Here is an 18,459-nt window from a genome sequence, read left to right on the forward strand (position 1 = left end):
CAACTAATTATATTAAATACCTTACCTCTAAATTTCAGTATTTAAAACTTTTAACAGATTATCTTAGATATAACATATAATTGTTAACCATGTTTTAATACTGAAAAGATTCTTCAAATATTATGAAGTTCCCCAAGAATGGGTGATTTCTCTTCCAAACAGATTAATACTTCATGGATTATAAAATTTTTTAAATTTAAGTGGGTTTATTGGCACAAGCCTGTAATCGAGCTACTTGGAAGGCTTAAGCAGAGGATCACAAGTTCATGGCCAGCCTCTATAACTTACAAGACCCTGTCTCAAAATTTAAAAATAAAAACAGGGTTGGGGGTATATAGGGCGCCTGCCTAATATGCACCAGGCCAGGCCTTGAGTTCCATTTTCACTACTGAAAAACTTAAAAATGCGATTTAACAGTTGGAAATAAAGTATCAACTGCAGAAATATAACTGAATTCGGACAGTATCACCTTCAAAATGTGAATGAAGTTATTACATATAAGCTTATTTAAGGTTTCACTATTTTCTTCAAGGTGGCACACTAGTAACAACAAATGTTAAATTTTACTCAAATAAAATAATAAATCTGGCATTTGATTTTATACTTAAATACACACACACACACACACACACACAAAAAAAAAAAAAAAAAAATCCGGAACCTGAAAATCTACAAGTCCCTTGTATAAATATGTGAATATACTTTATAAGGAGAGCTCAGCAAACTAAGTAATCTACATATTCAAATAATGTTCCGCTAGATTTTCTTTATAAGTTTATTATTAGCAGAAGTTTCATAGGGTAATTTTCTTTTCTCATTTACTTCTAGGAAAAAAAGTCCTTTGGGGACACGTATGGTATATTTTCCTCCAACATTATTAATGTTTCTAACTGTCCAAATTTTACATTCATATTAAAAATGATAAAAACCAATCAGGGTTATGCTTTCTAAATTTTAGCTGTAGTCAGGCCTAGTGATACATGCCTGTAATCTGAGTGACTCAGGAGGCTGAGGCAAGAGGATCCAAATTCAAGGCCAGCATAGTCAACTTTGCAAAACTCTCAGAATAAAAATTTTACAAAGGGACTGGGTGATTATGTACTATAATTAATCTAATGATATGGAACTTTCAAAAAGTTTCAAAAAGGGACTGGGGATGTAGCTCAGTAGTAAGAGCAGCCCTGGGTTTAATCTCCGGTAACGCAAAAATCATCCTGGGTTCAATCTCCAGTACCACCAAAATTAATTAATTTGGCTGAGTTACTTTTCTCTCTCTAAAACAGCATATCCATTTAATTCTGACATTTGGTTAAAAAACAAACAGTATTTGTAACATACTTTTAGTTTATATAAAATTCAAATTTAACTAGATATCCTATAACAGCCTAACCACAGAAGATATAAAGCTGAGTAAAATTCTACTTCAAACTTCAAGCCTCACAATAAATGTACTATTGATCAATAGTTACAATGTACTGGATTCCCTAAAAATTGTTCAATCCTCTAACAATTGTTCTAATGTTCAACTGTTCTAATATTTAATTATGGTTCTAGTGTTTAATTAGGAAAGGTAAGTAAAAACAATTTACAGAAAAGATTGTTATAAAGGGTAGAAAGAAAAACTCCCATTTTTATTGTTTCTTTCCCCAGTCTTAACCTTTATTCTACAACTAAACATAAAAACTACATTTTAACTTTTTAAGCACAAATTATAACATAAAGATACCAAAAGTTCCAGAAATATTTTAACAGAAAATACTAGACTTCAAAGTAACCTTACTGTATCATCTAATTATATAATAGTCCAGAACAATTCATTAATTATAAATAAAAAATAAATTCTTTTACAAAATAAAAGTACTATTCACCATAATCAGAACAAGTGTTTTAATTAAAATATCATGATTAATACCTTGTGGAAATGGGCTAGCTGCTGACACAGTTGTTCCTGGATTTCTTCCACCACCAGGTTTTCTTCCCCTTTGACCTGAGCTGTGAGCTGAAGATTTCTTCCCTTTGCCCTCTGACCCTCTAGCCTCTGAAACATCTTTTCCACTAGACGTGTGTGCAGAGACTTCCTGGAAATTTGCATTTGTAAATCGTGCCGTAGTATCTTCCAAGCGCTTCAATGATCCAGATATAGAGTTGTTGCTAGTGCTTGTGTAAGTCTAACATTTTCATTAAAGGAAGTAAAAGGAAAAAAAAGAACTGATTACATTTAGATACAGAAAACAATACATGGCACATTAATAATAATTACTCAACTTGTAAGATAAACTTATGAAACTTTCAGTAATACAAATAAGTCCCTCTGTTTAAGAAAATTATGTAAAAATAATTCAGTATAGTATACCTTTCCCCCCCCCACCCAGTGGCAGACCTGAGGCTGAAAGCCAGGGCTTCACACATACTAAACAAGCACACTACCATTGAGCTATGTCCCTAGAACTATTATTAAAAATAAAAACAAAAAAAAACTATACATAATGCTTTGCTATCTGAGAGCCAGATTGCAGCAATTAATAAAGGTACATATTAATCATATTTATTAAGTGACATCAAAGGTATCACTTCTCAAGCAACAACATTTTTCACAACACATTATCTCCTAGCCACAAAATCATAATAAGCTTTAGTGTACAAAGCATGAAGGCAATATTTAGAACTAAGGTACTACAAATCTATTAGGGGACTATATCCATTATATGGCTCTTGTACAGTATAAAGTAAGACTTTTCAAAGCATTCAGATGAAGGCTCCTTTTAAAAAAAGAAAAATGACTTAAGTCTTTGAAACAGAAATCACTTCTTCCCAAGTATTAGTTGGAGAAAAAAATTATAATTACAGAGTTAATATTTTTATTAAAAAGTGATCCTCAAATACCCCACACTTTGATCAAGATATATGATTAGGGAAAAAACAAGATAAGGATTCCACTGAACCACTAGTTTTCAATGATCATTTTAAATACAAGGTATGTACAAAAAATGGAAATTAAAAGACTAAGTCATAGTTACATTCACACAAGCATCTAAAGCACCCAGTGCATTTAAGTTCACTAAGTGCCTTGAACAGAACTGATCATTCGTGTGTGTACACATATGTGTATATTTATATACACACATATATATGTATATATATTTCATTTTTATTTACTCACTTATATATTTTAGGGTACTGAGGATTGTAACCAAGGGTGCTTTAATAATGAGCTACATTCTTAGTCTTTTCTTTCTTATTTTCAGATGGGGTCTCACTAAATTGCTGAAGCTATCCTGGAACTTATAATTCTCCTGCCTCAGCCTCCTGAGTCTCTGGGATTACAAGAGTGGGCCACTGTACCTGGTTAATATTTTTCATTTTAAATCTCTAAAAATGTGGTGTTTCCTAAAAATACACAAATGTGAATTTCCCATAGAAGAAATTTTTAAAATGAGAAAGTGATGAAGTTTCAGAACGGTTGATATTTTTAACAAAATCAATGTTCAAAAAGAAGAAATATCCTCAGCACCACAGGAACCAAAAAAAAAAAAAAAAGGAATATGAGAAATCATCCAACGCTGTGAAAAGTAAACCTTCTTTACTGCTATTTTCCTGCTACTTGTGCCCAGCTGCAACTCCCAAACCCATCATCTCTCTTCCAATAACAGATTTCATCATCAAATACAAAAAACATGAGCTCATAAAAACAAAACAGTCACTATTCTAACAAACTATAATCCACAAACAAGAACAAAGGTTTCAAAGTAAGTATGGCCATTTAACAAACCAATCACATTAAGCTGATGAAACTTCATAGCTTACTTTAGAGACATGAACCTTTTCCATGCTAGGCAGGTCAATTTGGAAACTACCCCACCTCGTTTTACAAATACTTTTTTTTCCGAATTACTTGAGTTGATCATAAGGTTCTCCATTCCTCTCACATCTGATCCTTGTATAACCTAGTGAAGTTTAAAAGTCATCTAAGAAAAAACAGTGGTTTTCTTCACTCATGTACGATGTTCAAGTATAAAATAAAGACTAAAGAGAAAATGTGGTGGAGTACTATGAATGGAAATATACTGTTCACTTCCACAAAACAACCTGATTAGGGGTGGGAAATTTACCCATTTATTGAACAGAATATCATTACTTCCACCCTAAAGTATGACTATGTTCATAAATTCAATAAAAATATTACATCTGGAAGAAAAGGTATTATAAAGAAAGCAGTGAAAGAAACAATCAAAATTCAGTAACAAATATCACATTAAAGCCATAACACTTTTTTTTTTTTTTTAATTAACAGTACTGAATCCAGGGGCACTCCACCATTGAACTTTGGCCTAGTGTTTCTTTTCTTTCTTTCTTTTTTTTTTTTTTTTTTTTTTTTTAAATTTTGAGACAAAGTCTAGCTAAGTTGTCCAGGATGGCCTTGAATTTGCCATTTTCTTGCCTCAGTCTCCAAGTTGCTGGGATTTAAAGGCGTATACCCCTGAACCCAACTGAACATTTTACTTTAAAACAAGAACCCTTACCTTTTAAGTTTCCAAAAATATCAGACTTCCTAATATGAGGGGAGAGGAAGTTAGCCAAGGATATTAAGGAGAAAAAAATTCACATAATGATTTGCCCCTCCAAAGATACACAGGTTTCAGAGGAATCTTCACCTTAACTCCACATTGAAAAGTTAATTTACAAGTACTTTTTCAATAATGTGCTAAGATAATTATAATACTAGGGAATTCCACTACAAACAACTCAAAATCAAGAAGATTTAAAAAAATTTTTAAAAAAAGCAAAGGGAAATGAAAAGGGCTGAATGAGACAATGAGCAAGCCTGAGACTAAATTCACAAAGCCATTGGTTTCTCAGATTCTCATCCTAAATGCTTCTCACAGAGTAACTCACATAAAAATATAATTTGGACCACAAAATGCAAACTACTTCATTTGGTACTTGCTTATAGTTTAGACTGGCCTGTCCCTCAAAGAAGCATGTGTCTAAATGTTTAATTAACTGCCACTTTGTGGTTCGACCAGGAGGTGGTACAACCTTCAGGAAGTGGTAGAACCTTTAGGAAATGGGGCCTAATGAAAGGAAATTAGGTCAATGGGGGCATGCTCTTCAAGGAAATGTTGGGAAGTAGTTCCTCCACCCCCCCCCTTCTTTTCTGCCACCATGAGGAAAGCAGACCTTTTCCATCATTAGCTTTGCCATGATGTAATGTGCCACAATGGGGACAAGGAACAGACTGAACCTCTGAAACTGTGAGCCAAAATAAACCTTTACTGCTTACAAGTTAATAGTTTAAGTTAGTTTATCATAATGATAGAAAAATAACACAGTACTCAGCTAAAGAAAATAGTCTTGCTGGGTGCAGGGACGCAGTGGCGCACACCTGTAATCCCAGTGGCTCAGGAGACTGAGGCCGGAGAATTCAGAGCTCAAAGCCAGCCTCAGCAACTTAGCAAGGTTCTAAGCAACTCAGTGAGACCATGTCTCTAAATAATATTCAAAAAAAGGACTGAGAATGTGGCTCGGTAATTAAATGCCCCTGGGTTCAATCCCCACTACCCCACCCCCCCACAAAAAAAAAAGAAAATAGTCTTTTCGTTCTTTCTCCTTAAAGATAAAACTGGGGGCTGGGGATGTGGCTCAAGCAGTAGCGTGCTTGCCTGGTATGCATGTGGCCTGGATTTGATCCTCAGCACCACATACAAAGATGTTGTGTCCGCCAAAAACTGAAAAATAAATATTAAAAAAAAATTCTCTCTCTCTCTCTCTCTTAAAAAAAAAAAGATAAAACTGGATTATTTGGTTGTAGGGAGTCTCCAACTTAGTGTGTAAATATATAGGTCTATATTGTGATTTGCAAAGAGTAATTTAGAATGCATATAATATTTTAGTGGCTAAGTACAATTATTAGTTCTCTAAGAAGATACAACCCCAATATACCTACTCAATAGCACTAATGAGAAACAAAAATATATTTCCAACTTTGTTAGAGTCTGTAAACAAGTCTGGATGGTGCCTGGCAAAATGCCAGAGGGAGTGGTTTGAGAAGTAACAAAAGCAAGCCATTAAGTGTGGAGATTCCTTATTGGTTGACTGATGTATCTCGTTTATGCTAATTAAGATAAGCTGTGTAAAATATATAAATAGCTCTGTGGTCCTACAATAAAGGGCTTCCACTCCTGCTGTATCAACCTGCACAATTTATTCGTCACCCCCCCCGCGCTATTCTGCTGCAGCCGGACTGCAGCACAACTTCAAACAAAAATTTTACATTACATTTAGAATCAATGTGATTTAAAAAAAAAAAAAAAAGGTATGGGTGTCTCAGATTATTCTATAAGGCTCTGTTATCTACTGTTGAAAAAGGAAGCAGAAGGAAGAGGAATGACAAGGGTGTGCCTTTAAACATTAGTAAATAGAATATGGTGCTTAAAATTTTTAAATTATGTACTATTCAAGCATATCCATAAGTTTTTAACTAGGCCAAGGCTGAAAACACAGCACACAAATTATCTAACACTGAAAGAATGAAGACATTTTAAATAAACAACAACAACAACAACACACACACACCAAAAAAAAAAAAAAAACAGTGATTTGTGGAACAACTTTAAGCATCCTAATCTACATTATGTTGGAATACCCAAAGAAAAATGGGAAGGGAGAAATAATACCAGAAAAAATTACATAACTGATGAAAACATTAAGCCCACAGATATATGAAGCTTAACTAACCCCAATCACATGAAACTACCCAAACCCAATCATTATCAAACCGCTTATTTACTGTTAGGTAGCTAGTCAGCCATGAATTCAGGAACAGGAAAAGGACAATAAAGAGTGACTGAAAATGACAGAGAGCCTAAAGGAACAGGCAAGGGCCTGGAGGATGGGGACCTGGTATGTCAAAACCATCCCTGCCGTAATTAATTATGTCCCTTAAGAAAACTGTTTCAAGATCCTATCATACCCAATCAGACAGCCAGGATCCTCCCTTACAACTGAAATTATGTCACAATCATCTCTCACAAAAACTTTGCTTAGGGCTAGTCAAAAGGTAATAAGCAGGTTAAGGGAGTGTGAGAAATTAAGGCAAAAACAATAGGCCCTGGAAATCCTTAAAAATCCCTGACTTGGTGAAGGCCACTGTCACTCTTCTTGTCCAGAGAACCCACTTTGACCCTTTCCTTTCTTCATGTTCCCTTTCCTCCTATTAATTTTGCTATTCTTTTACTGAATCTCTTGTCTTGCCTAGAATCCTCTCAAGTAAAAACACAAGAATCCAATGTGGGGACATCCTCAGTTGCCTTGCTTGGGCTCTGCCAGAGGGTCTTCTCTACATTTATCATTTTTGGAATGTCATAAGCACTACAAAACAATGATAAAGATGAAACCAGCTGGGTGTGGTGATACACACCTGGAATCCCAGCTATTAGGAGGATCACCAAGTTTGAGGTCAGCCTTGTAACTTAGTGAGACTTTTATATCAACATAAAGAAAAAATAAAAGGGCTGAGATTGTAGCTCAGTAGAAAAAAGCACCTAATTTTAATCTGCAGTACTCCAAAAACCAACCAACCAAAATGATCTCCATGGAAACAAAGCACCTAGAAATAAAAAGAGTAGTAAAAGAAACAAACTGTCAACCCAGCATTCCAAAGCCAAAACACCTTTTAAAAACAAACTCACAGCCAGGCAAGAATGGCACAAATCCTAGCAGCTTGGGAGAAAGACAGGAAGATCAGAAGTTCAAAGCCAGCCTCAGCGAGGCACTAAGCAACTCAGTGAGACCCTGTCTCTAAATAAAATACAAAATAGGGCTGGGGATGTGGTTCAATGATCAAGTGCCCCTGAATTCACTCCCTGGTACTAAAAAAAAAAAAAAAAAAAAAAAACCCTCCAACACAAAAGTTTTGTTTGTTTGTTTTTTAATTTGGGGGCTTTTGGTACCAGGGTTTGAACCCAGAGGCACTTGACCATTGAGCTACATCTCCAGCTCTTTTTATTTTTCTTTTAAGACACAGCCTGGCTAAGTTGCTGAGGCTTGCCTCCAACTTGTGATACTCCTGTCTCAGTCTCCTGAGTCACTAGGATCACAGGTATGCACCACCATGCCCAACTCAAAATAAAAGCTTTTTTAGATGTAAAAGCTGAGATCAATAGGAGGCTAAACGGAGCTAAGGAAAAAAATTTTGAGTTTGAGGATATGACAATAGAACCCTCCAAAATTGAAAAGTAAAGAGAAAAAAAGACTGAGAAGCCAAAAAGAAAAGAGGAAGAGGAAGAGGAAGAGAATAGGCCAGGCAAGGTGGTACATGTCTGTATCCTGGTGATGCAGGAGGCTAAAGCAGGAGTATTACAGGTTAAAGGCCCATCTCAGCAACTTAGTGAGGCCCTGTCTTAAAGTGAAAATTAGAGAAGAGCTGGGGGTATAGTACAGAGGTAAAGTGTCCCTGGTTCAATCACAATATTAAAAAAAGAAAGAAAGAAATCTCTCCCAAACTAATGGCAAAAACTGAACCATGGATCAAAGAAGCTCAGAGGGCACCAAGTAGATAAATAAAAAAATAAAACAAAGCAACTCTACACTTGATATAAATTCAAACTGAAGAAAATAAACACATATAGGGAAAAAAAGTGTTTAAAGAAGTGTATGTGAGAGAGGGGGGATGGACATGGATACCTTACCTATAAAGGAACAAGGATAAGAACTACATGTAACTTCTGCTCAGAAACCATGGAAGCAAGAAGAGAATAGAATGAAATATTTAAAGTATGTTGAGGAAAAAAAACAAACACTAAAAACCTAGAATTCTATACCCTAGTAAATTATTCTTCAAGAGACATTTAAAGGGCAGGGGATATAGCTGTGTTGGTAGAGTACTTGCCTCACATACACAAAGCCTTGAGTTCAATCCCTGGCACCACAAAGGTGTGGGGGGGGGGAGGGGGTTGTTTAAAAAGTTCTTAAAACAAGGAATACAGGCTGAGGTTGTAGCTCAGTGAAGAGTTCTTGCCTAGCATGTGTGAGACACTGGGTTCAATTCTCAGCACTACATATAAGTAAATAAAATAAAGGTCCATTAACAACTAAAAAACATTTTTTTAAAAGACAAAGGACAATATGTTAGAAACTTGGACCTACATTTTAAAAAAAAGAGCATCAGAAAATAAACAAGTGAAAATAAATCAAAAACTTTTGCCAGGGTGGGGGGCCATCTACCAGTAAGCTGTACCCTCAGTTCTATATTATTTTTTAATTGATTGGGGGGGAGGGGTTCTGAGGATTAAATCCAGGGGCCCTTTATTCCTGAATAATATCCCTAGCCTTCTGAATTTTTTATTTCAAAACATGAGCTCAATACATTGCCCAGGCTGGCCTTGAATTTGTGATCCTCTTGCCTCATCCTTGTGCGTAGCTGGATTTATAGGCATGTACCACTGTCCCTGGTGACTTTTATTAATGAGTAAGAGTTGTTCAAAATAATAATAGGAACAATGTACATGATTAGTTATATACATGCACATGTAGTTTATGTATGTGTGAAATGAATGGCCGAAATAATACTAGGAACTGAAGGCAGACTATTGGGAACATTTGTTTATAAACTCAGACTAGTACTTACACTACTGTGGACTAGATTGGTTGTACTACAAACTCTAGAAATATTTATAAAAGTTTTTTAAAAAAATTTAAGCATAACTGATTTCCTAAAAAAAAAAAAAAAAGAGGAAAAATCATTTAAAATGTTTGATTAAAATCACAAAAGGTAGAAAAAAAATATGGTGAACAAAAACAAGGCAACAAATAGAAAAGACTACGGTCACTATTTAAGAATCACCTTAAACATCAATTCTCTAAATACTCCAAAAGAAAACAAAGATGACCCCATAAAAATCCAAGAACTAATTATATAGGATTTGTTGTTACATACTCATACAATTATCTGACAATATAATTTGGTCAATACCATTCCAGAGTATTTCCCTTTTTCCTCTCTTCCTCCTTCCCTCTGGTCCTCGTTGCTCTACCATACTAATTTCCCTTTGATTTTCATAAGATTTCTCTACCACCTCCAAGTTTGCTTCCCTTTGTCCTATCTTCCGCATATGCACAGAAAATATATGACCACTGACTTTCTGAGGTTTGGCTTATTCTGCCTAATGTTCTCTAGTTCCATCCATTTTTCTGAAAATGACATAATTTCATTTTTCTTTATAGCTGAATAAAATTTTATTGTGTCTACATGCCACCTTCTTTATCTATTCATAGACTGATGGATATAAGGGCTGGTTCCATAATTTGGCTATATTGTGAACTGTGTTGCTATTTTAAAAATCATGGGTATGCATGCATTGCTACAGCATGATGATTGTGTGTGTGTGTGTTGGTGCGCATGTGCACAAATGCACATGTACCAATGCATCCAGGGGTGCTTTGCCACTGAAGTTCATCTCAAGCCCTTTTTTTTTTTTTTTTTTTTAAAAGATTTTGACACAGAATCTCACTAAATTGCTGAGGTTGGTCTCATACTTGCAATCCTCCTGCCTTGGCCTCTTAAGGTTGCTGGTATTATAGGGGTGCACCACCGAGTGATATAGCTGGGTCTTAAGGTAATTCCATTCCTAGTCTTCTGAAGAACATTTATACTGATTTCCATAGTGATTGTACTAATTTATAATCCCACCAACAATATAAAAATGTTCCTTTTTTCTCTACATCATTGTCAGCATTTATTATTGTTTGTATTCTTGATAACTACTATTGTGACTGGAGTACAATAAAATTTCCAGTGTGCATTTGATCCACATTTCCCTTAAATAGAGAGAAGTTAAATATTTTTTCATGTATTTGTTAGCCATTTGTATTTCTTCTTTTGAAAAATGTCTGTTTAGTGCATTTGCCCAACTGGGTTATTTGGGTGTTGTTTGCTCGCTTGTTCATCGTTCGTTCGTTCTTTTTTTCTCTCTCTTTCTTCTTTTTTGTTTGAGTTCTTTGTATATTCTGAATATTAAGGATAGAAGAGAAGCTAGCAGAGATTTTCTCCTCTTTTGTACATTCTCTCTTTAAGAAACCTACTTTAAATAAAGGCATACACACTTTGAAGAAAATAGATGGAGAAAAATATACTATGCTAATGTTAATTCCCCCGACCCAAAAACAGGAGTACTTAATATTAAATATGAATAAACCAGAGTAAAGAAATTTAACAGGGATAAAGAGGGATATTACATAATGATAAAGGTGTCAATAATTACAGTGTATGTGACTAATATAAAGCATCAAAATATGTGAGGCAAAAACTGATAGAATTGGGCTGGGGATGTGGCTCAAGTGGTAGCGCGCTCGCCTGGCATGCGTGCGGCCCGGGTTCGATCCTCAGCACCACATACCAACAAAGATGTTGTGTCCGCCGAGAACTAAAAAAATTAAATATTAAAAATTCTCTCTGTTTCTCTCTCTCTCTCTCTCTCTCCTCTCTCACTCTCTCTTTTTAAAAAAAAAACTGATAGAATTGCAAGGGAGAAATAAATGAATCGCCACTGTAATTGAAAACTTTAACACTCTTCTACCCAAAATGGACAGATCCAACAAGTACAAAATCAGTTAATGATATAACTGAACTGAAAACACATCTTAACAAATCTGAAAGCATGTAAGTCATATATTCATTGCACTTAATAGAATTAAAATAATAAAACAACACAAAGATTAACCAGAATATCACTCAAACTACAGAGATTTAACAAACAACAAATTATTAATCAGAAATGAAAAAGAATTAAAAAAGAATACTATGAATAATTCTATGCCACCAAAATATTGGTAATGCGGTGAATGAACCCAGGGGTGCTTAACCACTGAGTCACATTCCCAGTCACATTTTTATTTTTTCTTTTGAGACAAGGTCTCACTAAATTGCTTAGGGCCTCATTAAATTACTGAGGCTGGCCTCAAGCTTGTGATCCTCCTACCTCGGCCTCCTAAGTCACTGGGATTACAAATGTGCACCACCACACATGGTGAGAAGGATCTTAACCACAGTTCAGTTTCTTTGATATAGGACTATTTAGGTTATCAACATTTATTTTAAAAATTTACCTTTCTCTCCCAGTGGTAGGCATTCACTGAGCTACATCCCCAACTTTTACTTCTTGAGCGTGCGTCAATAATTTTTACCTTCTCCCCACCCTTTCTTTCCCCTGATCAATATGGCTAAAGGTTCATGAATTCTGTTTATCTCCTCAAATAATAAAACTTTTGGGTTCATTGATTGATTTTTCTGCATTTTTATGTTCTGTATTAATTAATAGTGTGATTTTTTCCCCCCACTTTCTACTGTTTTTCTTTTTCTAAAACTTTAAGGTAGAAGGTGATAAAATTTACCTGGCCTTTTTCTAATATAAGCAATATAAAATTAAATCTTATATTTAGAATAGTTTTAGATTCACAGTAAAATTGAGCAGAAAGTTCTGACATATCTTTCTATCCCTACTCTTATATGGCCTCCAACCAGAGTGGTAAAATTTGTTACAACTGATGAATCTACTGACCTATCATTCTCACCCAAAGTTCACAGCTTACTTTAGAGTTCACTCTAATGTGCTCAATCTAGATTTTGACACATGTATAAGTATACACCATTTTATTATCTTAAAGAGTGGTTTCACTACCCTAAAGAACTTCTGTGCTCTATCTGTGTGTCCTCTCTCCAAAAACCCTTGGCAACCAATCTCTTCACTGGTTACTCTTCCCTTTACCACACTGTCATTTAATTGGAATCAGCATTCAGCCTTTTAAGATTGGTTCCTTTCACTTGGTAATATGTAGTTAAGTTTCCTCCACATTTTTTTTCAAGACTTGCTGGCTCATTTCTTTTTAGCATACTCCTTGAACACAAAAGCTTATCCATTTGCCCGATGAAATTAGTTGTATCAACTTTTTTGATTTTGTAGTTATGAAAAATGCTGCTATAAGCATCCATATGTAGGTTTTTGTGTGGGCATCCATACTAGGATGTAAGAGCAGATATCTTGCCTTTCTTCCTCATTATAGTGGAAAGCATTGAGTTTCTCACCCATTAAGTATAATGTTAGCTGTGTAATTTTGTACATGTTCTTTATCTAAAGTTGAGGAAGTTCTCTATTTCTAGTTTGCTAGGAGTTTTTAATCATGAATGAGTATTGATTTTCTCAAATACCTTTTTCACATCTGTTGACATGAGCACTTGATTTTTCTTTAGCTTGTTGATGGGACATAATACTGAGTTTCAAATGTTGAACCAACTTTAGTACCAGGGATAAATCCCACTTGATAATGATATATAATTCTTTTTCTACATTGTTGGATTCGATTTGCTAATATTTTGTTGAGAACTTTCCCATTTTTATTCAGGAGAGAGACTGAATTGTAGTGTTCTTTAATGCTTTCATGTAGCTTTGATATTAGGTGATGCATATTTAATATTAAGCATAACAGAATGAGTTACGAAGTATTCCTTCTGATTTTGTCTTCTAGAAGAGATTGAAGAGAACTGATACGCCTTCTTTAAAAAAATGTATATATTATATACATACACACACATACACACACATGTATCTTTAGTTGTAGATGGACACAATAACTATATTTTATTTATTTTTATGTGATGCTAAGAATCGAGCCCAGTGCCTCACATGTCCTAGGCGAAAGCGCTCTACCACTGAGCCACAACCCCAGCCCTGAGAATTCTATAATTTTTGCAGTGTTTGGTAGAATCCACCAGTAAACCCATCTGGGCATGGAAGTTTCTGTTTTAGAAGATTATTAGTGATTGATACAATTTCTTTAATATACATAAGCCTATTAGAAGACTGCTTCCTTCCTTCCTCCCTTGCCAGTCCACCTGTCTTCCTCCCCTTCTTCCCGGCCCAGCCTCCCCTCCTCCCCACGCCGGCCCCGTCCCGCAGGGATAATATGGTCTCTGGCGATGGATGCCTCAAGTGCAGGATATGCCTTTGAGTACCTTATTGAAACATTAAATGACAATTCAAATAAGAAGTTCTTCAATGTACCTAAACTTGGAAGCACCAAGTATGATGTTCTGCCTTACTAAGTACGGCTCCTGCTGGAAGCTGCTGTACGAAACTGTGATGGCTTTTTAATGAAAAAGGAAGATGTTCTGAACATTTTAGACTAGAAAACCAAACAAAGCATTGTTGAAGTGTCCTTTTTCCCTGACCATGTTCTTCGTCAAGATTTTACTGGAATACCAGCAATGGTGGATTTTGCTGCTATGAGAGAGGCAGTGAAAACTCTGGGAGGTGATGCTAAAAAAGTCCATCCTGCCTGTCTGACAGATCTCACAGTTGACCATTCTTTACAAATTAAGACTTCAGTAAATGTGCAATACAGAATGCATCAAATCTGGAGGTGGTAACCTACAGAAAATAGGAACGCTTTCTCCACTTAAAATGCAGCCTAAGAAGCTTCCCTGCAGAGGCCAGACTACCTGCCGAGGATCCTGCGATTCTGGAGAACTAGGCTGAAACTCAGAAACATTTTCTTCACAGATTGAGAAATACAACCATCTATGTCCTTTTCATTTGCAACCAGTGCCTGAGTATAAGAATGTTTTTGCTAATATTTATTACTGCTAGTTAATTTTTATTAACAAAAATAAATATTATTAATATTTTAAAAATAGACATAAGTCTATTCAGTAATGTATTTCTTTTTGTTTGAATTTTGGAAGACTGTCTTTCAAAGAACTGGTGCACTTCATCTGGGTTATCAAATTTGTGGGCATGGAAGCCAGGTAGTGGTGCATGCCTATAATCCCAACAAATCAGGAGGCTATGTTAGGAAGACCACAAGTTCGAGGCCAGCCTCAGCCGTTTAGTGAGGGATGTGGTTCAGCAGCTAAGCGCCCTTGAGTTCAATCCCAGGTATAAGAATAAATAAATTTATGAAATAAAATAAAGAGGGGCTTGGGCTAAACACAGCACTTGCCTAGCACGTAAAAGGGACTGTGTTCTATCCTCAGCACCACATAAAAATAAATAAATAAAAATAAAGGTATTGTATCCATCTACAACTAAAAATATTTTTTTAATGAAACTTTTTTTAAAAAGATAACTCCTAGCCTCAACTGCTTTAAAAGTGTTCAGAAGTCAAGCCTAGAGACAAAAATAATAACAAACCTATCTATACCAACTCTTCTAGAAAAGAAAGGGTAAAATACTCATTCATTCTAAGAAGGTCAGCATTACAACGAAACCAAACAAAAAATTGTAAGAAAAGCATAAGCCAATATCCCTCTTAAACAGATATTAATAGTTCCTTAAAAATAAAAAAAAAGAATTTAATGATAAGTAAAAAATGATAATACATCATCAAGACCAAGTAACAATCATCTCAAGAATCCAGGTTGTTTTTAACATTAGAAAATCACCCAATATAATGCATTATATTAACATACTAAAAACTCCATGTAATCATTTCAATGTATCTAATTGCAAAATACAGAAAAAAATATTTTACGAAATTCAATATCCACAGCTGATAAGAGCCTACAGAACAGGAGAAAATCTTTACAACACACACCTCAGATAGAGCACTAACCTCCTGGATATATAAAGAACTCATAAAACTACACACACACACACACACACACACACACACACACACACACAATGACCCAATCACTAAATGGGCTAAGGAACTGAACAGACATTTCACAGAAGAAATACAATTGATCAACAAAACATATAAAAAAAAATGTTCATCATCTCTAGCAATTAGACAAATGCAAATCAAAAACTACTCTAAGATTTCATCTCACTTCAGTCAGAATGGCAATTATCAGGACCACAAACAAAGACTGGAGTTGTGGCTCAGTGGTAGAATGCTCACCTAGCCTGAGAGCGAGGCCTTGGGCTTGATCCTCAGCACCACATAAAAATAAATAAAATAAAGGTATGGTGTCCAACTACAACTAAAAAATGGAGGGGGAGGGGGAGGGGAGAATAATAATAATAATAATAATAATAATAATAATAATAATACAAGCAAAGGGTTGGAGGATTGTGGCTCAGTGGTAGAGTACTTGCCTAGTATGTGTGAGGCATTGGGTTGGATTCTCAGCAACCCATATAAATAAAATTTTTAAAAAGGTCCATTGGCAACTAATATTATATACATATATTAATTGACAGTTGTATACAAATGAAGAAGAATACAAGTAAGGCCAGGTACAGTGGCGCATGCCTCTATCCCAGGAGCTTGGGAGGCTGAGATAGGAGGCCTGCAAGTCCAAAGCCAGTCTCGGCAATGGTGAGGCGCTAAACAGGACTGGGGATGTGGCTCAGTAGTTGAGTCCTCTTGAGTTCAATCCCTGGTACCAAAAGGGAAAAAGAAGAAAGAAGAAAGAAGAAAGAAGGAAGAAGAAAGAAGAAAGAAGAAGAAGAAGAATATAAGCAATAAGAAGTATTAGCAAGGATGTGGGGGAAAATGTACACTCATACATTGCTGGTGGGAATGCAAACTGGTGCAACCACTATGGAAAGCAGTATGGAGATTCCTCAAAAACTTTGGAATGAAACCACCATTTGACCCAGATCTCCCACTCCTTGGTTTATACCCAAAGGATTTAAAATCAGCATACTACAGTGACACAGCCACATCAATGTTAACAGCAGTACAATTCACAATAACTAACCTATGGAATCAACCTAGATGCCCTTCAACAGATGAATGAATAAAGAAAATGTGGTACATATACCCAATGGAACATATACACAATGGAACATTAAAGCCTTAAAGAAAACAAAATTATGGCATCTGAAGGTAAATAGAAGGACCTAAAGAATATCATGCTAAGCGAAATAAGCCAAACCAAAAACCCAAAGGCCAAGTGTTTTCTCTGAGAAGCAGATGCTAACCCATAAGGAGATTGGGGTGGGTGGGTGAAGGGACTTTGGATTGTGCAGAGGGGGCAGGTGTGGGGATGGGAAGGATGGAGGAATGAGACAGACATTGTTACCCTATATACATGTATGATTACACTACCATTGGGACTCTGCAACATGCACAGCCAGAGAAATGAGAAGTTATGCTCCGTTTGTATATAACCTGTCAAAATGCATTCTACTGCCATGTATAACTAATTAGAGCAAATTTTAAAAATGAAAGAAAAAAAACTTTCAGCGAAGCCCTATCTCAAATAAAAAAGGGGAGGTGGGATGGAGGCTGGGGATGTGGCTCAGTGGTTAAGTAACCCTGGACTCAATCCCCAGGACCAAAAATAACTTTCAGCAAACTAAAACTTCTTCAACATAATATGTAAATATTCATATGTAATATGAATATTTCCCCCTAATGTTAAAAAAAAAAATCCACTCTCACTACTTCTGTTCAACATTACACCGGGGTTTCTGGTAGATCTAATAAAAGAAATAAAGGCATCTAGATTGGAAAGAACCAAGTAAAATCATCATATTCACAGATAGCATGATCATCTATTAAGAAAATCTATGGAATCAATAACCTCCTAGAATGGAAAAGAGTTTTGGCAAAGTTGCAGGATATAAGATCAACAAAGAGAAATCAACTAGATTACTATATACTAGCAAACAACAATCAGAAATTGACATTTTTAAAAATTCTACTTACAATGGCATCAATTAACAAAATGTTTAGCAATAAAGCCAAAAATAAAAAAACAAAAATACAAGACTTGTACACTCATTTCTGAGATTAAAGACTTAAATAAATACAGTGATATAATGGCATCAGAAGACTCAATATTAAGATATTAATTCTCACATGAATATCCTATATATTAAAAGCAGTTCCAATCAAAATGTCAACAATCTAGTTTCTACAAACTGACAGTCTTATTTTAAAATTCTAAAAATGAAAAGAATTGATGGGGGATGTACCTCAGTCATAGAATGTTTCAAAATATGCTTTGAGGCCCCAGGTTAAATCCCTAGTACCACAAAAACAAACTGCAAAAAAATAACTTTCAAGGAGAGAAGACAATGTTGGAGGATGAACTCTACCTAATCTAAACCAGTTAGTTCACAATAGACCATAGAACTAAACATAAAACTTAAAAATATAAAATGTCTAGAGGAAAACATAAAAAATTAAGAATACCCAGGTATTCCAATCCTTGTAATAATATGCAAAAAAATGAAAGTTTATGTCATATATATATATATAAGACTAACAATGTTCACAGCAGCTTTATTTTTAATAACTCTAAACTGGAAACAACCTGAATGTCCACCAATTATAGAACAGATAAACTACAGTATATCCATATAACAGAATAGTAGTCAGCAATAGAAATGAATGAATTATTAAAACACAAAACATGGATAAATCTCAAAATAATTATGCTAAGTTAAATAAGCTATTTCAAAATAAAACTGTTCACATTGTGTATGTTTCTAATTGTTAATCTTTTAGAAA

General features: G+C 35.1%; 1 protein-coding gene and 1 pseudogene across 19 annotated transcripts in view; one reads left to right on the forward strand and one right to left on the reverse strand.

Moving 5' to 3' along the window:
- Nucleotides 1-18,459, reverse strand: part of Mllt10 (MLLT10 histone lysine methyltransferase DOT1L cofactor) — a 189,860-nt gene that overhangs the window by 64,858 nt on the left and 106,543 nt on the right. For all 19 annotated transcript variants that reach the window (XR_002484032.3, XM_040277627.2, XM_078023328.1 and 16 more), the window contains one exon: nucleotides 1,913-2,168. Coding sequence is in view for 18 of the 19 variants with exons in the window: in XM_040277627.2 (XP_040133561.1) it covers nucleotides 1,913-2,168 (256 nt within the window). In the remaining variant the exon portion in view is untranslated. The remainder of the gene's footprint in view (nucleotides 1-1,912; nucleotides 2,169-18,459) is intronic.
- On the forward strand, nucleotides 13,960-14,639 carry LOC110598187 (iron-responsive element-binding protein 2 pseudogene; annotated as a pseudogene).

This window comes from Ictidomys tridecemlineatus, chromosome 10 (genome assembly GCF_052094955.1).
Source record: "Ictidomys tridecemlineatus isolate mIctTri1 chromosome 10, mIctTri1.hap1, whole genome shotgun sequence".
Taxonomy (NCBI): domain Eukaryota; kingdom Metazoa; phylum Chordata; class Mammalia; order Rodentia; family Sciuridae; genus Ictidomys; species Ictidomys tridecemlineatus.